At 42.3% G+C, this 15,635-nt stretch overlaps 1 protein-coding gene across 1 annotated transcript in view; it reads left to right on the forward strand.

Annotated features, from left to right (window-relative positions):
• Positions 1 to 229: 229 nt before the first annotated feature.
• SLC16A10 (solute carrier family 16 member 10) overlaps positions 230 to 15,635 on the forward strand; it is a 141,049-nt gene continuing 125,643 nt past the window's right edge. The window contains exon 1 of the mRNA XM_081251242.1: positions 230 to 702. Coding sequence (XP_081107368.1) covers positions 348 to 702 — 355 coding nt within the window. The 5' untranslated portion in view covers positions 230 to 347. The remainder of the gene's footprint in view (positions 703 to 15,635) is intronic.

Here is a 15,635-nt window from a genome sequence, read left to right on the forward strand (position 1 = left end):
CACCGCAGGCGCGCGCGCAGATACAGCCACCCGCAGGCACCTGGCTCCGCGCGCCGCCGGAGGGGGGTGGGCCGGGGCAGGTCCCACCGCCGACCACGCCCCCAGGAGGTGGAGCGGGGAGGCGGGCGTCTTTAAGAGCGGGCTGCCCAGCCGCCTGCTCAGTCAGGGTGCGGGGCTGTAGACCGGGAGGCTCGAGTCTTAGCCCTGCGCCGCCTGCCCACGGGGGCCTCCACCGCCCTCACCTCGGCCTCGCTAGCCCACCAACCCAACTCGGCGGCTCCTCCGCGAGCCTGCCGGGAACTCGCGCCCCTCGCGCTCCCCAGCCCACGAGGGGGCCGCCTCGGGCCATGGTGCCCTCCCAGGAGGAGCCGGCCGCCGCGCGGGGGACGAGCGAGGCGCAGCCGCCCGGCCCTGCGCCCCCAGGGGCCGCTCCGCTGCCCGGCCCGGGACCCTTGGATGGCCCGGAGGCGGCGGGGGCCGAGAAGGTGGAGGTAGAGCTGGCGGGGCCGGCAGGGCCGGCGGGGCCGGCGGGCGCTGAGCCCCTTGAGCCCCCTGAGGGTGGCTGGGGTTGGCTGGTGATGCTGGCGGCCATGTGGTGCAACGGGTCGGTGTTCGGCATCCAGAACGCCTGCGGGGTGCTCTTCGTGTCCATGCTGAAGACCTTCGGGTCCAAGGACGATGACAAGATGGTCTTCAAGACAGGTGAGGCACAGCATCCGCCGCGGCCATCCCCGAGGGGGCTGGCGCGGGGACCCCCGCGCATCCCGCTTGCGGAGCGAGCGTCGGCGCCGCCTAGTGCGCCTCTGTGGGTCCGTGTGTGCGGAGGTTGTGAGGGGTGGGTCTGTCCAGTTGCAAAAGCAGCCTGCTCGGTGCGCCTGTCTTTGTGTTGAATCCAGATGTAGGCACTGTATTTGGAAACAAGTCGCAAAACTTATTTGCCTAGATCTTCCTGCTTTCCTCTCTGCAGAATAGGGGCTAAGAGTCTGCGGTAGACTTTCTCTTAATTTTTGAAAACAGACAGACCCTTCCAAACCCTATTACACCGCTCCGTCATTTTTACGGTCTCTTTCGTGACCGTGATGGTTGGGTTTTTGTTCATCTGCTCCCGGCGCTGGAGAGGGCTGTTTGTGTTGCGGGGAGGCAGGGTTGGCGACATGAAAGATATGTATTCCAAGGTCACGAGAGTTCGGAAGGGGGCCCTGAAGGAACCACGATTTCGTGGCGGTTTTTTTTTGGGGGGGTTGGGGGAAGGGGTTGTCACTCTGCTAAATATAGGAGACAGCTAGATCAGGGACTGGGGAGAGGGAGGTGAAGGGTTGCCCTTTCCTAGTGTGTTCTTTGTCATATTTAATCATATACCAAATTAGATGAAAAAGGTGCAGACTCAAAATTTTTTTCCGGGTAGAGGGTTGGTTATTATCTGATCTACCAAATCCAAGACCTTCTGTATAATGCCTTTACATACATTATTTCACGTCATCCTGCAAGGCAGGTGTTGTCAACCCCATTTAGGTGAGAAAAGTGAAGCTTGTTGAAATAAAGTGTCCTAATGAGCCCAGAATGGAGATAAGACACACATCTTAAAGGGCCAAGTGATTTCCATGACTAAGTCAGGCTCCCTCCTTGCCATTTGGGCAACTATATGGTTAATGGTCTTTTTTTTTTTTAACTTTAATTTTCGTTTATTTTTAGAGTTTTCCTTAGGTCTTTAGTGTGCATACAAAAAATACACAAGACTCATAACAAATTCTAAGAGAGAGGTAATGTTGGGAGTTTTAAAGCTTTATATATAAAGAGTATTATACTCTATGTATCATTATTCAGCTTTTCTTCTACTCTGCATTGTTTGCAGTTTATCCCCATAATACCTCAATTTGAGCTGGTAGCTTAAATTCTTTACATTTTAACTCATAGTTTTCCATTGTATGAATGTATTATACTTTATATGCATTTTTCCTTTAATAGACATTTAGGTTACTTCCAAATTCACTATAGACAATGCTGCCATGCATATTCTTGTACATTGGCTCCTTGCGCATGTGAATCAGGTACCATATTTAACCTGGAATTTCTGTTCCTTAAATAGCTTTTAAAGCTGTTGTGTTCTGCAGGTCACAGGATACAAAAGTGTTCAAAATGTAATATGATGTATCTGCTTGGAAGGCAACTTTTGTACAGTTTAGCAGGATAGATATGCATATACAGTAGTAAACAAAAATTATTTTGTGTCTTTTCTCTATGAGTATCGGGTATCTGGGAGGGAAAAGCCCAAGGAGGCAGAATTCACAAGAGTCAACATTTTAAGACTAGTTCCTTCAGCATTTAGCATATTCTTGCCTGGGATTACAGACGTTTATTGCAGTCAAAACACCAAAACAAAACAGTCTTTTGTTTACCACTGGTTTTGCAAACTCAGGTGAGTAGATCCATTGGTATCTGTGGAGTGTCTTATTTTTTCTCCTTCCTAACCTTTTTTGAGAGAGAGTGAGCAACTGCTGGAGAGAGACCATAGCTTTACCAGGTATCAGAGTTTTGCAGTGTCGAAGCCTCTGTCTCTCTACCGTCCCCAAGGTTCCCATTGCTACAATAGGCCAATTCTGGGTAGCTGAAGGGGAGGGAGGCCACAGGGACCTGCTCTCTTGAACTTTTTGAAACTATTTTCAGTTTTGTTGAATGTCTTTCTCCATATACTCATTTAAATCCTTGATGGCTTTCAGCCGTGTTTGTGTGTGGTGGTGTGTACCACTCAAACAGGTATACAGGTGTGCCAGCTAAATACTGAAGATCTTTGTGCTCATCTGCATGACTGCCATGTGTGGTTGGTTGTGCCCTTGCACAAAGGTACACAACTCAGGGTCAGTGGTGACTGGAAACCAGCCTGTGCTCTGGGTGCCCTTTATCTAATTCCTGCAGAGGCGCCCTGTGCACTTGTAATGGCCCTGTGTAACACCCCAGCTAGATGGCACAAAAGCCTGTACTTGTACTTGGTTGATATGTGAAACATGTACAGCAGATAAACTTTAAGGTCTGAGGTCACCTCATCGGTGAAAAAATGGTGACAGGATAGTCTTTTAGCTAGTTAACGTTGAAATCCACCCCCCTTCTGTATCTCCTTTCCTCCCTCCCTTCCTCCTTCTCTTCCCCTCTTTCTCTCTCTCTCCCCCCTTTCTCTTTCCCTCCCTCTCTCTCTCACACACTCACACACACACGCACACACACACACACACACATGTGTTTCATATAAAGTCTCATCTACAGTAGGCCCTGAAGTGTTTGAGAACACCTGCTTTGAAGTTTGACTCGTCAGTCTTTTTTATTTGGATATTCTAATGCTGAGTCATCTGTGATCAAACGTATGCTAACTTCAAGTACAACATAAAACATACCTGGAACTGTTTAAGGCTTAAGTTTCGGTCCATTTTCGAAGTCTGGAACAGAGAGACTAGAGCCCGTGCATTCCATATCCTCTCTGCAACCTCTCCCTCCTTTTCTCTCTCTCTCTTTTTTTAAAAATTAATTAACTTATTTATTTTTGGCTGTGTTGGGTCTTCGTTTCTGTACGAGGGCTTTCTCTAGTTGCTGCAAGCGGGGGCCACTCTTCATCGTGGTGCACGGGCCTCTCACTATCACAGCCTCTCGTTGCGGAGCCCAGGCTCCAGACGCGCAAGCTCAGTAGTTGTGGCGCATGGGCTTAGTTGCTCCGCGGCATGTGGGATCTTCCCAGACCAGGGCTCGAACCCGTGTGCCCTGCATCGGCAGGCAGATTCTCAACCACTGCGCCACCGGGGAAGCCCTCAGTCCATTTTCTATTATGTTATTCATGATTGATAATTCCGGCATTAGAGGGCAGTCTCCACGTGTTCATTAGCTTCTTTATAATTATAAGCTCAAGGATACACAGGGAGGTGGTGTTGGAATGGGAACCTAGGCTTCCAAATGATGGTTCATATTTCTTGAGAACTTCACATGTGCCAGGCCCAGTGCTAAGCACTTTACATGCATTCCTATTTTAAACCTTACTGCAACTCCATGAGATAGGCTTTATTTATTTATTTATTTTTAAAGAAACTTATCTGTTGAGCTTTTATTATTTATTTATTTATTTATGTATTTTGGCCGTGCCAGGTCTTCGTTGTGGCATGCGGGATCTTTAGTTGCGGCATGCATGTGGGATCTAGTTTCCCGACCAGAGACTGAACCTGGGCCCTCTGCATTGGGGGCATGGAGTCTTACCCGCTGGACCACCAAGGAGGTCCCGAGATAGGCTTTATTTAATCTTTCTTTTCAGATGTGGAAACTCAGGCTTATAGAGATTAAGTAAGTCGTGGAGCCAGGGTTCAACCTCAGGTTTATGTGCCTTCAGAAGCTAGGCTTTTAATGCTTGATCATATTGCATTGGCTAGATAACATTCTGCTAATCCAGTGTTCTTTATGTTTGGTTAATTCAAGTGTTAGAAATTGAGTACTATACCGAGAATTCTGGCATTAGAAAAGAGGTCTGAAAGATTAGGGTCCCTGTTTCTTGGTCTTACTTGGCTGTCAGTAAGCAATTGCCAGTTGTTGATGTCTCGTTGAAATAGATTTTTGGGTGTTCCCTGGTGGCCTATTGGTTAGGATTTGGTGCTTTCACTGCTGTGGCCCGGGTTCAATCCCTGGTTGGGGAACTGAGATCCTGCAAGCCGTGCGGCGTGGCCAAAATTAAAAAAGAAAGAAAGAAATAATTAGGTTTTTGAAGTATAGGGAGATGTTCACGGAGAAGCAAGATAATTTCACATGGCATTCAAGAAGAAGTCTGGGGTTTCCTTTGAAGAACCAGGCTCCTAAAAAAAAATTTAGACTGATCCATGGCAGGACAGTACTTCCAGGCAGAACTGAAGAGGAACCTTCCTCAGGCTTTACTTTTTCTCTTCAGGGCTCTCTTACCTTTTTCTATGTCACTGATGATCCACCCAAAATTTCTCAGGAAAAGGGCGTGGAGAAATTGATTCACACTAAGATATAAGCGAGTTTACACATCTTAATGTTACTCCTTATTCATTCTACAAATGTTTACCAAGTATCTGACACCCTCTGTGCTGGGCACTGGAGGTGGTAATAGAGAGAGGAAGTCAGCTGTTCCCAAGGAGAACAGCTGATTCCCTTTTGGTCTGCTGTGGGATACAAATAAGTAAACAGAGTACTTCTCTTTGCAGTATACCAGGACTCAGTCTTAATGTAAGAGGCTGAAATTCTAAAGAAATTCCCACGAACCATGGAGGCTGGGAAAGGCATTTGATGGCCTCTTTCTCTGTGGCAATAAATCTCACTTGGTGAAATTAAGAATTTGGAAAGGGGAAGAAAGCCAAACTCCGATTTAGGCAGTAGAACCAATTAAAAATGTTGAGTGCCTCACAGCCCTATTTCGTTATCCTGGCTGCTGTTGACATGGCACTCAGAGATATGCCTTGCACATACTGCTGTGTTAGAAAGGTCCATCAGAGGGAGCAAGCTGAGCTTGAGTTGTCTCTTTTCAGTTAAGTTTTATCTGTTCATATGTATGTGTTTCTTGCCCGGATGGGGGGAAATCAGACACTTTTGGGAAAACTAAAACAGATACTACAATTAACTAGAACATTGTTTCCCTTAGAAATTGCAACTTTGCTTTAACTTTTGTTATTGGAAAACCTATTTTTAGTTCCTTCATGGAACTGAGACAGATTCTAGGGTTCTTTTAGCTTCCTGACACAGTGCTGTGGATATTCTCTGGGATCTTACTAGGGTATTAGTCTAGTTTACTTATCTGCTTTCTTCCTGGAAAAAGAAAAAAATATTTTAGTGGTATATTGATGTTTAAAAAATAACTATTTAAAAACAAGTATGTTTTCAGAATCAGTATTTAGGGTCATTAGTGATATTCTTTTGAAGAAATTATGTCTTTGTGGTCCAGAGGCTTGGTCAAGAAGACCCCTACTTCTTTTAGTAATTCCCAAAATGTGTTCTTTAATAGCCTTTCTTTAAAGAAGAGGCCTGTGGTTAAATAAGTTTGAGAAACACTGCACATTATCTTCCTCTTTTGGATATTTTCAAGTATAAATCAAGGTATTAAAAATTCAACAGTTTTAAAGGAAAGTAGGCTATCAAAAAGGTCCAAAAAGGGAGGCTCTTTGGTTATAATCATTAACGCAACTCTACCTTCCCTGTGTGGAGGTAGATTGCTCTTCAGATAGTTATAATCACAAAGTAGGATTTTTAGTAGCATTTAGGGATGAATGCATCTTGCAACACCTCTCAACGTGGTCTTACTAGCACCTCTGAAAGTTTAAGTCAGTTAGCTCTTCCTGAAGGTTTTTTTTAAAAAAGCTTTTGCATTTACATACTGATATTATGCTGATATATACATACTGCAATTGTATGCTACACCTGAACTTACAGGAGGTTTTGGCTATAGTTCAGAACTGAACTGCTATGTCTGGCTTTTATGGAGAGGGCTTTATTTTTGGTGGAGAAAGCTGTCTGCATAGCTAACCGTTTCTATGTCATAGGAGAGTTTTTAGTAATGGTGTTTTCTTAAGATGGTTTCAGTGAATGAATGATCTGATTCGTGGTCCTATACTATACATGTTTCACTATAAGGAAAATACCTGACTCTTATTTGCACTCAAAGGGAGGTTGAAAAGCCAAGAGAACTCACTTATGGCAGCTGTTACGATGCTTGAATTTCCTTCATTCTCTTCCGTCTTAAAACATCCAACCTTATATTCCATGCGAATTCATCTAAACTGCCTGTTAAAATAAGTTATTAGACCACAAAAATTGTTCCGGGATTTTGGAATAATGAAGACAGGAGCATGGTGTGAGCATTTCATACTCCGTTTCCAGAATGTTTCTGAGTTCCGAGCAAGACTGAAAAGTGTAAATAGTGTGTAGTGAATTCTGATTAAGTACAACAATATGAGTATTCCTGTGGTGTTTTATCGTGGAATTTTTATCAATAGAATTAACTGTCTAAAGAACCAACTCAACCAAAAATAAAAGTGTATGAATTATTTCAGGAGAGGTTTTGAGGTGTCTTTTAGAATAAATTGTACTCTGGGGGCTTCCCTGGTGGTGCAGTGGTTGAGAGTCTGCCTGCCGATGCGGGGGACACGGGTTCGAGCCCTGGTCTGGGAGGATCCCACATGCCGCGGAGCGGCTGGCCCCGTGAGCCACAATTACTGAGCCTGCGCGTCTGGAGCCTGTGCTCCGCAACAAGAGAGGCCACGATGGTGAGGGGCCCGCGCACCACGATGAGGAGTGGACCCCACTTGCCGCAGCTGGGGAAGGCCCTCGCACAGAAACGAAGACCCAACACAGCCATAAATAAAATAAAATAAAAATTAAAAAAAATTGTACTCTGTGCTCTTGATGTGATTTGTTGTATCATTTTTATATGGGTCCTTGTTGAATTCATGTTGCAGTCCCTTCAGGCTTGGTCCCAGGCCATGTGCTTGCTTCACTTTTCTTGCCTTCCTTGGGTGTCTCATATGCCCTGTGGCTCCAGCCACTATCTTGGGGTGTTATTGCCAAATTTCTTCTTTGTGTTCAAGGCCCATATTATCTATTTCTAGAAAATCCCATTTGGATGCACAGGTACATCATACTTAGCTAAAATGAACTCATTTCTTAGCCACCCCACTTACTGGTCACCTGCCACCAAAAACAACAGTCCACCTGTGGATAGGCGTAGCCTTCCTTCTGAATTCTCTCAGTGCATAACACCTCTGATGGCTCATGTCAGAAACCTGGAATCCATCTTAATTTCTTATTTCTCCTCTTTCCTTTCCTATTTCGTTAAATTAGACAGTCCTTTTGTGTTTACCTCCTTAGTGCCTCATAAGTCAATCCCTGTCTTTTCCTTTAGTGCTGTGCCTTAATTCATGCCTTCATTACTTTTGGCCTCAATTATTGTCATAACCCATTAACTGGTCTACCTGTCTTCAGTTATACACTTGAGTGGTTTTTCTGAAACATTGGACCATATCATTTTTCTGTTTAAAAGCCATCGGTGATACCCATTAGTTCTGGGAAAACCAAATGCCTTTGAGCACTGGCCCTTGCCTGACCCTCTAGCCTTGCTTCTCACCTCTCTCCCATCTTGTGCGGCATGTGGGATCTTAGTTCCCTGACCAGGGATCGAACCCGGGTCCCCTGCAGTGGGAGCATGGAGCCCTAACCACTGGACCGCCAGGGAATTCCCTCTCCCTTCTTGCTTTTTACGCTCCAGCCTAGCCGAAGGTCTCGCACTTTCCCAAATCTGTCCTGCTGTCTTTGCCTCTGTGACTTTATGTATGCCACTCCTCTCTTCAGTGTGGTTGTTGGTCCTTATAAAAGGTTCTGATAAAATGGTTGGCCATTTTATTTCTTTTATCACAACTATGGGATAAACAATGCTTTTATGCAACTGTTGTTACGTTTTGGGGGGATGCATGTGGAATGTTTTGGAGGTAGCATGAATTCAAATGAGTTACGAATTAAGCTTAGAGTAGAGTGGAAGACATAGAACCTAATATCAACCCATCCTAATCTAGCATTCTGTGAAAGGCACTTTTAAGATAATCCATATTTGTTTAAGTAATAATTTGCATAGTTCTTTACCATAAAGAAAGGGTTTTCATATACATTACTCAATTTTACTTTTTAGAGTAACATTGTAGTGTGTCATTACCTCTGTTTATAGATAATGAAGTTGCAACTTGCACGGTTTAAGGTTGGGACACATGATATCAGTATTTACATCTGTTAAGTTGAATTTAAGAGCATCTTTTTAGCTGGACAAAAATTTATCATTCTGTTAAAGTTGTCTTGAAATGTAGAATACTGCCCTTTTATCCCCTTGAAACTATTTTCTGCATATTTACCTAAATGTTCTCTAGAACCTTTAGTGTCTCCTACCCAAGTTATCAGAAATCCTGTGAAGTCGTCCAATCCATTCCATTTAGAGTTATCACAACCCAGCTAGAGATCTGATCTCATATTGAAGTGAAACCTTAACGAAAACAAACGAAACCCCAAACACTGCTCCAACAGTCAGCTTATCCCAGCTCTGAGCACCCGCCTAGCCTGGTGCCACCCAGGCACAACTGTGGGTGTTTTTATTGGCAGTGTTTCAGAAGGAACAACTCCAGCTTTCCTGGGAGCTGTGCAGAAGAACCACCCAGAGCCACCCTCTAGGACTGGAGTAACGGAGGAAAGCAGTGCTCTTAGTTATCTGTGTACCAGATGTGTGGGATCATACCTTCTTAGCTAAGTTATCTTCATGAACAGCAAAATGCCTGCATTCCGCCTTGCCATGTAGGAACTAGAACTAGGAAATTGAGGATGTGACTTGCCTTATTCCCAAATTGAACTCTTTTTTCATTTCACTAAGTTTTAAAATTTTATTTTATTTCATTTCATTTCATTTTTTAAGAAGGTGGCCAGATAGAATTTCTAACTTTATTACATGCTTATATTAATGTAGTCATGATTTTCTTTTATTTAAAATTTTTTTTATTTTTTGGCTGTGTTGGGGCTTTGTTGCTGCACACGGGCTTTCTCTAGTTGTGGTGAGCGGGGGCTACTCTTTTTTGCAGTTCGCGGGCTTCTCATTGCAGTGGCATCTGGTTGTGGAGCATGGGCTCTAGGAATGCGGGCTCAGTAGTTGTGGTACGTGGGCTCAGTAGTTGTGGTGCGTGGGTTCTAGAGCGCAGGCTCAGTAGTTGTGACGCACAGGCTTAGTTGCTCCGTGGCATGTGGGATCTTCCTGGACCAGGGATCGAGCCCGTGTCCCCTGCATTGGCAGGTGGATTCTTTTTTTTTTTTATTATTGGTTAATCTTTTTTTTTTCTGCTTTATAACAAATTTAATCAGTTATACATATACATATGTTCCCATATCCCCTCCCTTTTGCGTCTTCCTCCCACCCTCCCTATCCCACCCCTCCAGGTGGTCACAAAGCACTAGGCTGCTCTCCCTGTGCTATGCGGCTGCTTCCCACTAGCTATCTACCTTACGTTTCGTAGTGTATATATGTCCATGCTGCTCTTTCACTTTGTCACAGCTTACCCTTCCCCCTCCCCATATCCTCAAGTCCATTCTCTAGTAGGTCTGTGTCTTTATTCCTGTCTTACCCCTATGTTCTTCATGACATTTTTTTTCTTAAATTCCATATGTATGTGTCAGCATACAGTATTTGTCTTTCTCTTTCTGACTTACTTCACTCTGTATGACAGACTCTAGGTCCATCCACCTCATTACAAATAGCTCAATTTCATTTCTTTTTATGGCTGAGTAATATTCCATTGTATATATGTGCCACATCTTCTTTATCCATTCATCCAATGATGGACACTTAGGTTGTTTCCATCTCCGGGCTATTGTAAATAGGGCTGCTATGAACATTTTGGTACATGACTCTTTTTGAATTATGGTTTTCTCAGGGTATATGCCCAGTAGTGGGATTGCTGGGTCATATGGTAGTTCTATTTGTAGTTTTTTAAGGAACCTCCATACCATTCTCCATAGTGGCTGTACCAATTCACATTCCCACCGGCAGTGCAAGAGTGTTCTCTTTTTTTCCACACCCTCTCCAGCATTTATTGTTTCTAGATTTTTTGATGATGGCCATTCTGACTGGTGTGAGATGATATCTCATTGTAGTTTTGATTTGCATTTCTCTAATGAGTAAAGATGTGGAGCATCCTTTCATGTGTTTGTTGGCAGTCTGTATATCTTCTGTGGAGAAATGTCTATTTAGGTCTTCTGCCCATTTTTGGATTGGGTTGTTTGTTTTTTTGTTATTGAGCTGCATGAGCTGCTTATAAATTTTGGAGATTAATCCTTTGTCAGTTGCTTCATTTGCAAATATTTTCTCCCATTCTGAGGGTTGTCTATTGGTCTTGTTTGTGGTTTCCTTTACTGTGCAAAAGCTTTTAAGTATCATTAGGTCCCATGTGTTTATTTTTGTCTTTATTTCCATTTCTCTAGGAGGTGGGTCAAAAAGGATCTTGCTGTGATTTGTGTCATAGAGTGTTCTGCCTATGTTTTCCTCTAAGAGTTTGATAGTGTCTGGCCTTACATTTAGATCTTTAATCCATTTTGAGCTTATTTTTGTGTATGGTGTTAGGGAGTGATCTAATCTCATACTTTTACATGTCCCTGTCCAGTTTTCCCAGCACCACTTATTGAAGAGACTGTCCTTTCTCCACTGTACATTCCCACCTCCTTTATCAAAGATAAGGTGACCATATGTGCGTAGGTTTATCTCTGGGCTTTCTATCCTGTTCCATTGATCTATCTTTCTGTTTTTGTGCCAGTACCATACTGTCTTGATTACTGTAGCTTTGTAATATAGTCTGAAGTCAGGGAGCCTGATTCCTCCAGCTCCAGTTTTCGTTCTCAAGATTGCTTTGGCTATTCGGGGTCTTTTGTGTTTCCATACAAATTGTGAAATTTTTTGTTCTAGTTCTGTGAAAAATGCCAGTGGTAGTTTGATAGGGATTGCATTGAATCTGTAGATTGCTTTGGGTAGTAGAGTCATTTTCACAATGTTGATTCTTCCAATCCAAGAACATGGTACATCTCTCCATCTATTTGTATCAACTTTAATTTCTTTCATCAGTGTCTTATAATTTTCTGCATACAGGTCTTTTGTCTCCTTAGGTAGGTTTATTCCTAGATATTTTATTCTTTTTGTTGCAATGGTAAATGGGAGTGTTTCCTTGATTTCACTTTCAGATTTTTCATCATTAGTATATAGGAATGCCAGAGATTTCTGTGCATTAATTTTGTATCCTGCTACTTTACCAAATTCATTGATTAGCTCTAGTAGTTTTCTGGTAGCATCTTTAGGATTCTCTATGTATAGTATCATGTCATCTGCAAACAGTGACAGCTTTACTTCTTCTTTTCCGATTTGGATTCCTTTTATTTCCTTTTCTTCTCTGATTGCTATGGCTAAAACTTCCAAAACTATGTTGAATAAGAGTGGTGAGTGTGGGCAACGTTGTCTTGTTCCTGATCTTAGTGGAAATGGTTTCAGTTTTTCACCATTGAGGACGATGCTGGCTGTGGGTTTGTCATATATGGCCTTTATTATGTTGAGGAAAGTTCCCTCTATGCCTACTTTTTGCAGGGTTTTTATCATAAATGGGTGTTGAATTTTGTCGAAAGCTTTCTCTGCATCTATTGAGATGATCATATGGTTTTTCTCCTTCAATTTGTTAATATGGTGTATCACGTTGATTGATTTGCGTATATTGAAGAATCCTTGCATTCCTGGAATAAACCCCACTTGATCATGGTGTATGATCTTTTTTATGTGCTGTTGGATTCTGTTTGCTAGTATTTTGTTGAGGATTTTTGCATCTATGTTCATCAGTGATATTGGCCTGTAGTTTTCTTTCTTTGTGACATCCCTGTCTGGTTTTGGTATCAAGGTGATGGTGGCCTCGTAGAATGAGTTTGGGAGTGTTCCTCCCTCTGCTATATTTTGGAAGAGTTTGAGAAGGATAGGTGTTAGCTCTTCTCTAAATGCTTGATAGAATTCGCCTGTGAAGCCATCTGGTCCTGGGCTTTTGTTTGTTGGAATATTTTTTATCACAGTTTCAATTTCAGTGCTTGTGATTGGTCTGTTCATATTTTGTATTTCTTCCTGATTCAGTCTTGGCAGGTTGTGCATTTCTTAGAATTTGTCCATTTCTTCCAGGTTGTCCATTTTATTGGCATAGAGCTGCTTGTAGTAATCTCTCATGATCTTTTATATTTCTGCAGTGTCAGTTGTTACTTCTCCTTTTTCATTTCTAATTCTATTGATTTGAGTCTTCTCCCTTTTTTTCTTGATGAGTCTGGCTAATGGTTTATCAATTTTGTTTATCTTCTCAAAGAACCAGCTTTTAGTTTTATTGATCTTTGCTATCGTTTCCTTCATTTCTTTTTCATTTATTTCTGATCTGATTTTTATGATTTCTTTCCTTCTGCTAACTTTGGGATGTTTTTGTTCTTCTTTCTCTAATTGCTTTAGGTGCAAGGTTAGGTTGTTTATTCGAGATGTTTCCTGTTTCTTAAGGTAGGATTGTACTGCTATAAACTTCCCTCTTAGAACTGCTTTTGCTGCATCCCATAGGTTTTGGGTCGTCGTGTCTCCATTGTCATTTGTTTCTAAGTATTTTTAAATTTCCTCTTTGATTTCTTCAGTGATCACTTCGTTATTAAGTAGTGTATTGTTTAGCCTCCATGTGTTTGTATTTTTTACAGCTCTTTTCCTGTAATTGATATCTAGTCTCATAGCATTGTGGTCAGAAAAGATACTTGATACAATTTCAATTTTCTTAAATTTACCAAGGCTTGATTTGTGACCCAAGATATGATCTATCCTGGAGAATGTTCCATGAGCACTTGAGAAAAATGTGTATTCTGTTGTTTTTGGATGGAATGTCCTATAAATATCAATTAAGTCCATCTTGTTTAATGTATCATTTAAAGCTTGTGTTTCCTTATTTATTTTCATTTTGGATGATCTGTCCATTGGTGAAAGTGGGGTGTTAAAGTCCCCTACTATGATTGTGTTACTGTCGATTTCTCCTTTTATGGCTGTTAGTATTTGCCTTATGTATTGAGGTGCTCCTATGTTGGGTGCATAAATATTTACAATTGTTATATCTTCTTCTTGGATCCATCCCTTGATCATTATGTAGTGTCCTTCTTTGTCTCTTCTAGTAGTCTTTATTTTAAAGTCTATTTTGTCTGATATGAGAATTGCTACTCCAGCTTTCTTTTGGTTTCCATTTGCATGGAATATCTTTTTCCATCCCCTTACTTTCCGTCTGTATATGTCTCTAGGTCTGAAGTGGGTCTCTTGTAGACAGCATATATATGGGTCTTGTTTTTGTATCCATTCAGCCAATCTGTATCTTTTGGTGGGAGCATTTAGTCCATTTACATTTAAGGTAATTATCGATATATATGTTCCTATTCCCATTTTCTTAATTGTTTTGGGTTCGTTATTGTAGGTCTTTTCCTTCTGTTGTGTTTCTTGCCTAGAGAAGTTCCTTTAGCATTTGTTGTAAAGCTGGTTTGGTGGTGCTGAACTCTCTCAGCTTTTGCTTGTCTGTAAACCTTTTAATTTCTCCATCAAATCTGAATGAGATCCTTGCTGGGTAGAGTAATCTTGGTTGCAGGTTTTTCTCCTTCATCACTTTAAAATTATGTCCTGCCACTCCCTTCTGGCTTGTAGAGTTTCTGCTGAGAGATCAGCTGTTATCCTGATGGGGATTCCCTTGTGTGTTACTTGTTGTTTTTCCCTTGCTGCTTTTAATATGATTTCTTTGTGTTTAATTTTTGACAGTTTGATTAATATGTGTCTTGGCGTATTTCTCCTTGGATTTATTCTGTATGGGACTCTCTGTGCCTCCTGGACTTGATTAACTATATCCTTTCCCATATTAGGGAAGTTTTCAACTATAATCTCTTCAAATATTTTCTCAGTCCCTTTCTTTTTCTCTTCTTCTTCTGCAACCCCTATAATTCGAATGTTGGTGTGTTTAATGTTGTCCCAGAGGTCTCTGAGACTGTCCTCTGTTCTTTTCATTCTTTTTTCTTTATTTTGCTCTGCAGCAGTTATTTCCACTATTTTATCTTCCACCTCACTTATCCGTTCTTCTGCCTCAGTTATTCTGCTATTGATCCCATCTAGAGTATTTTTCATTTCATTTACTGTGTTTTTAATCGATGCTTGATTCATCTTTAGTTTTTCTAGGTCCTTGTTAACTGTTTCTTGCATTTTGTCTATTCTATTTCCAAGATTTTGGATCTTGGAAATAGAATCTTGGATCATCTTTACTATCATTATTCTGAATTCTTTTTCAGGTAGACTGCCTATTACCTCTTCATTTGTTAGGTCTGGTGGGTTTTTATCTTGCTCCTTCACCTGCTGTGTGTTTTTCTGTCTTCTCATTTTGCTTATGTTACTGTGTTTGGGGTCTCCTTTTTTCAGGCTGCAGGTTCATAGTTCCCGTTGTTTTTGATGTCTGTCCCCAGTGGCTAAGGTTGGTTTAGTGGGTTGTGTAGGCTTCCTGGTGGAGGGGACTAGTGCCTGTGTTCCGGTGGATGAGGCTGGATCTTGTCTTTCTGGTGGGCAGGTCCACGTCTGGTGGTGTGTTTTGGGGTGTCTGCGGACTTTTTATGATTTTAGGCAGCCTCTCTGCTAATGGGTGGCGTTGTGTTCCTGTCTTGCTAGTTGTTTGGCATAGGGTGTCCAGCACTGTAGCTTGCTGGTCGTTGAGTGAAGCTGGGTGTTGGTGGTGAGATGGAGATCTCTGGAAGATTTTCGCCGTTTGATATTATGTGGAGCTGGAAGTCTCTTGTGGACCAGTGTCCTGAAGTTGGCTCTCCCACCTCAGAGGCCCAGCACTGACTCCTGGCTCCTCAATTTGGGATGATTCGTTGTCTATTCATGTATTCCACAGATGCAGGGTACATCAAGTTGATTGTGGAGCTTTAATCCGCTGCTTCTGAGGCTGCTGGGAGAGATTTCCCTTTCTCTTCTTTGTTCTCACAGCTCCCGGGTCTCAGCTTTGGATTTGGCCCCGCCTCTGCGTGTAGGTCGCCGGAGGGCGTCTGTTCTTCCCTCAGACAGGACA

The sequence above is a fragment of the Mesoplodon bidens genome (genome assembly GCF_964165515.1).
Source record: "Mesoplodon bidens genome assembly, chromosome: 12".
In the NCBI taxonomy this organism is placed as follows: Eukaryota; Metazoa; Chordata; class Mammalia; order Artiodactyla; family Ziphiidae; genus Mesoplodon; species Mesoplodon bidens.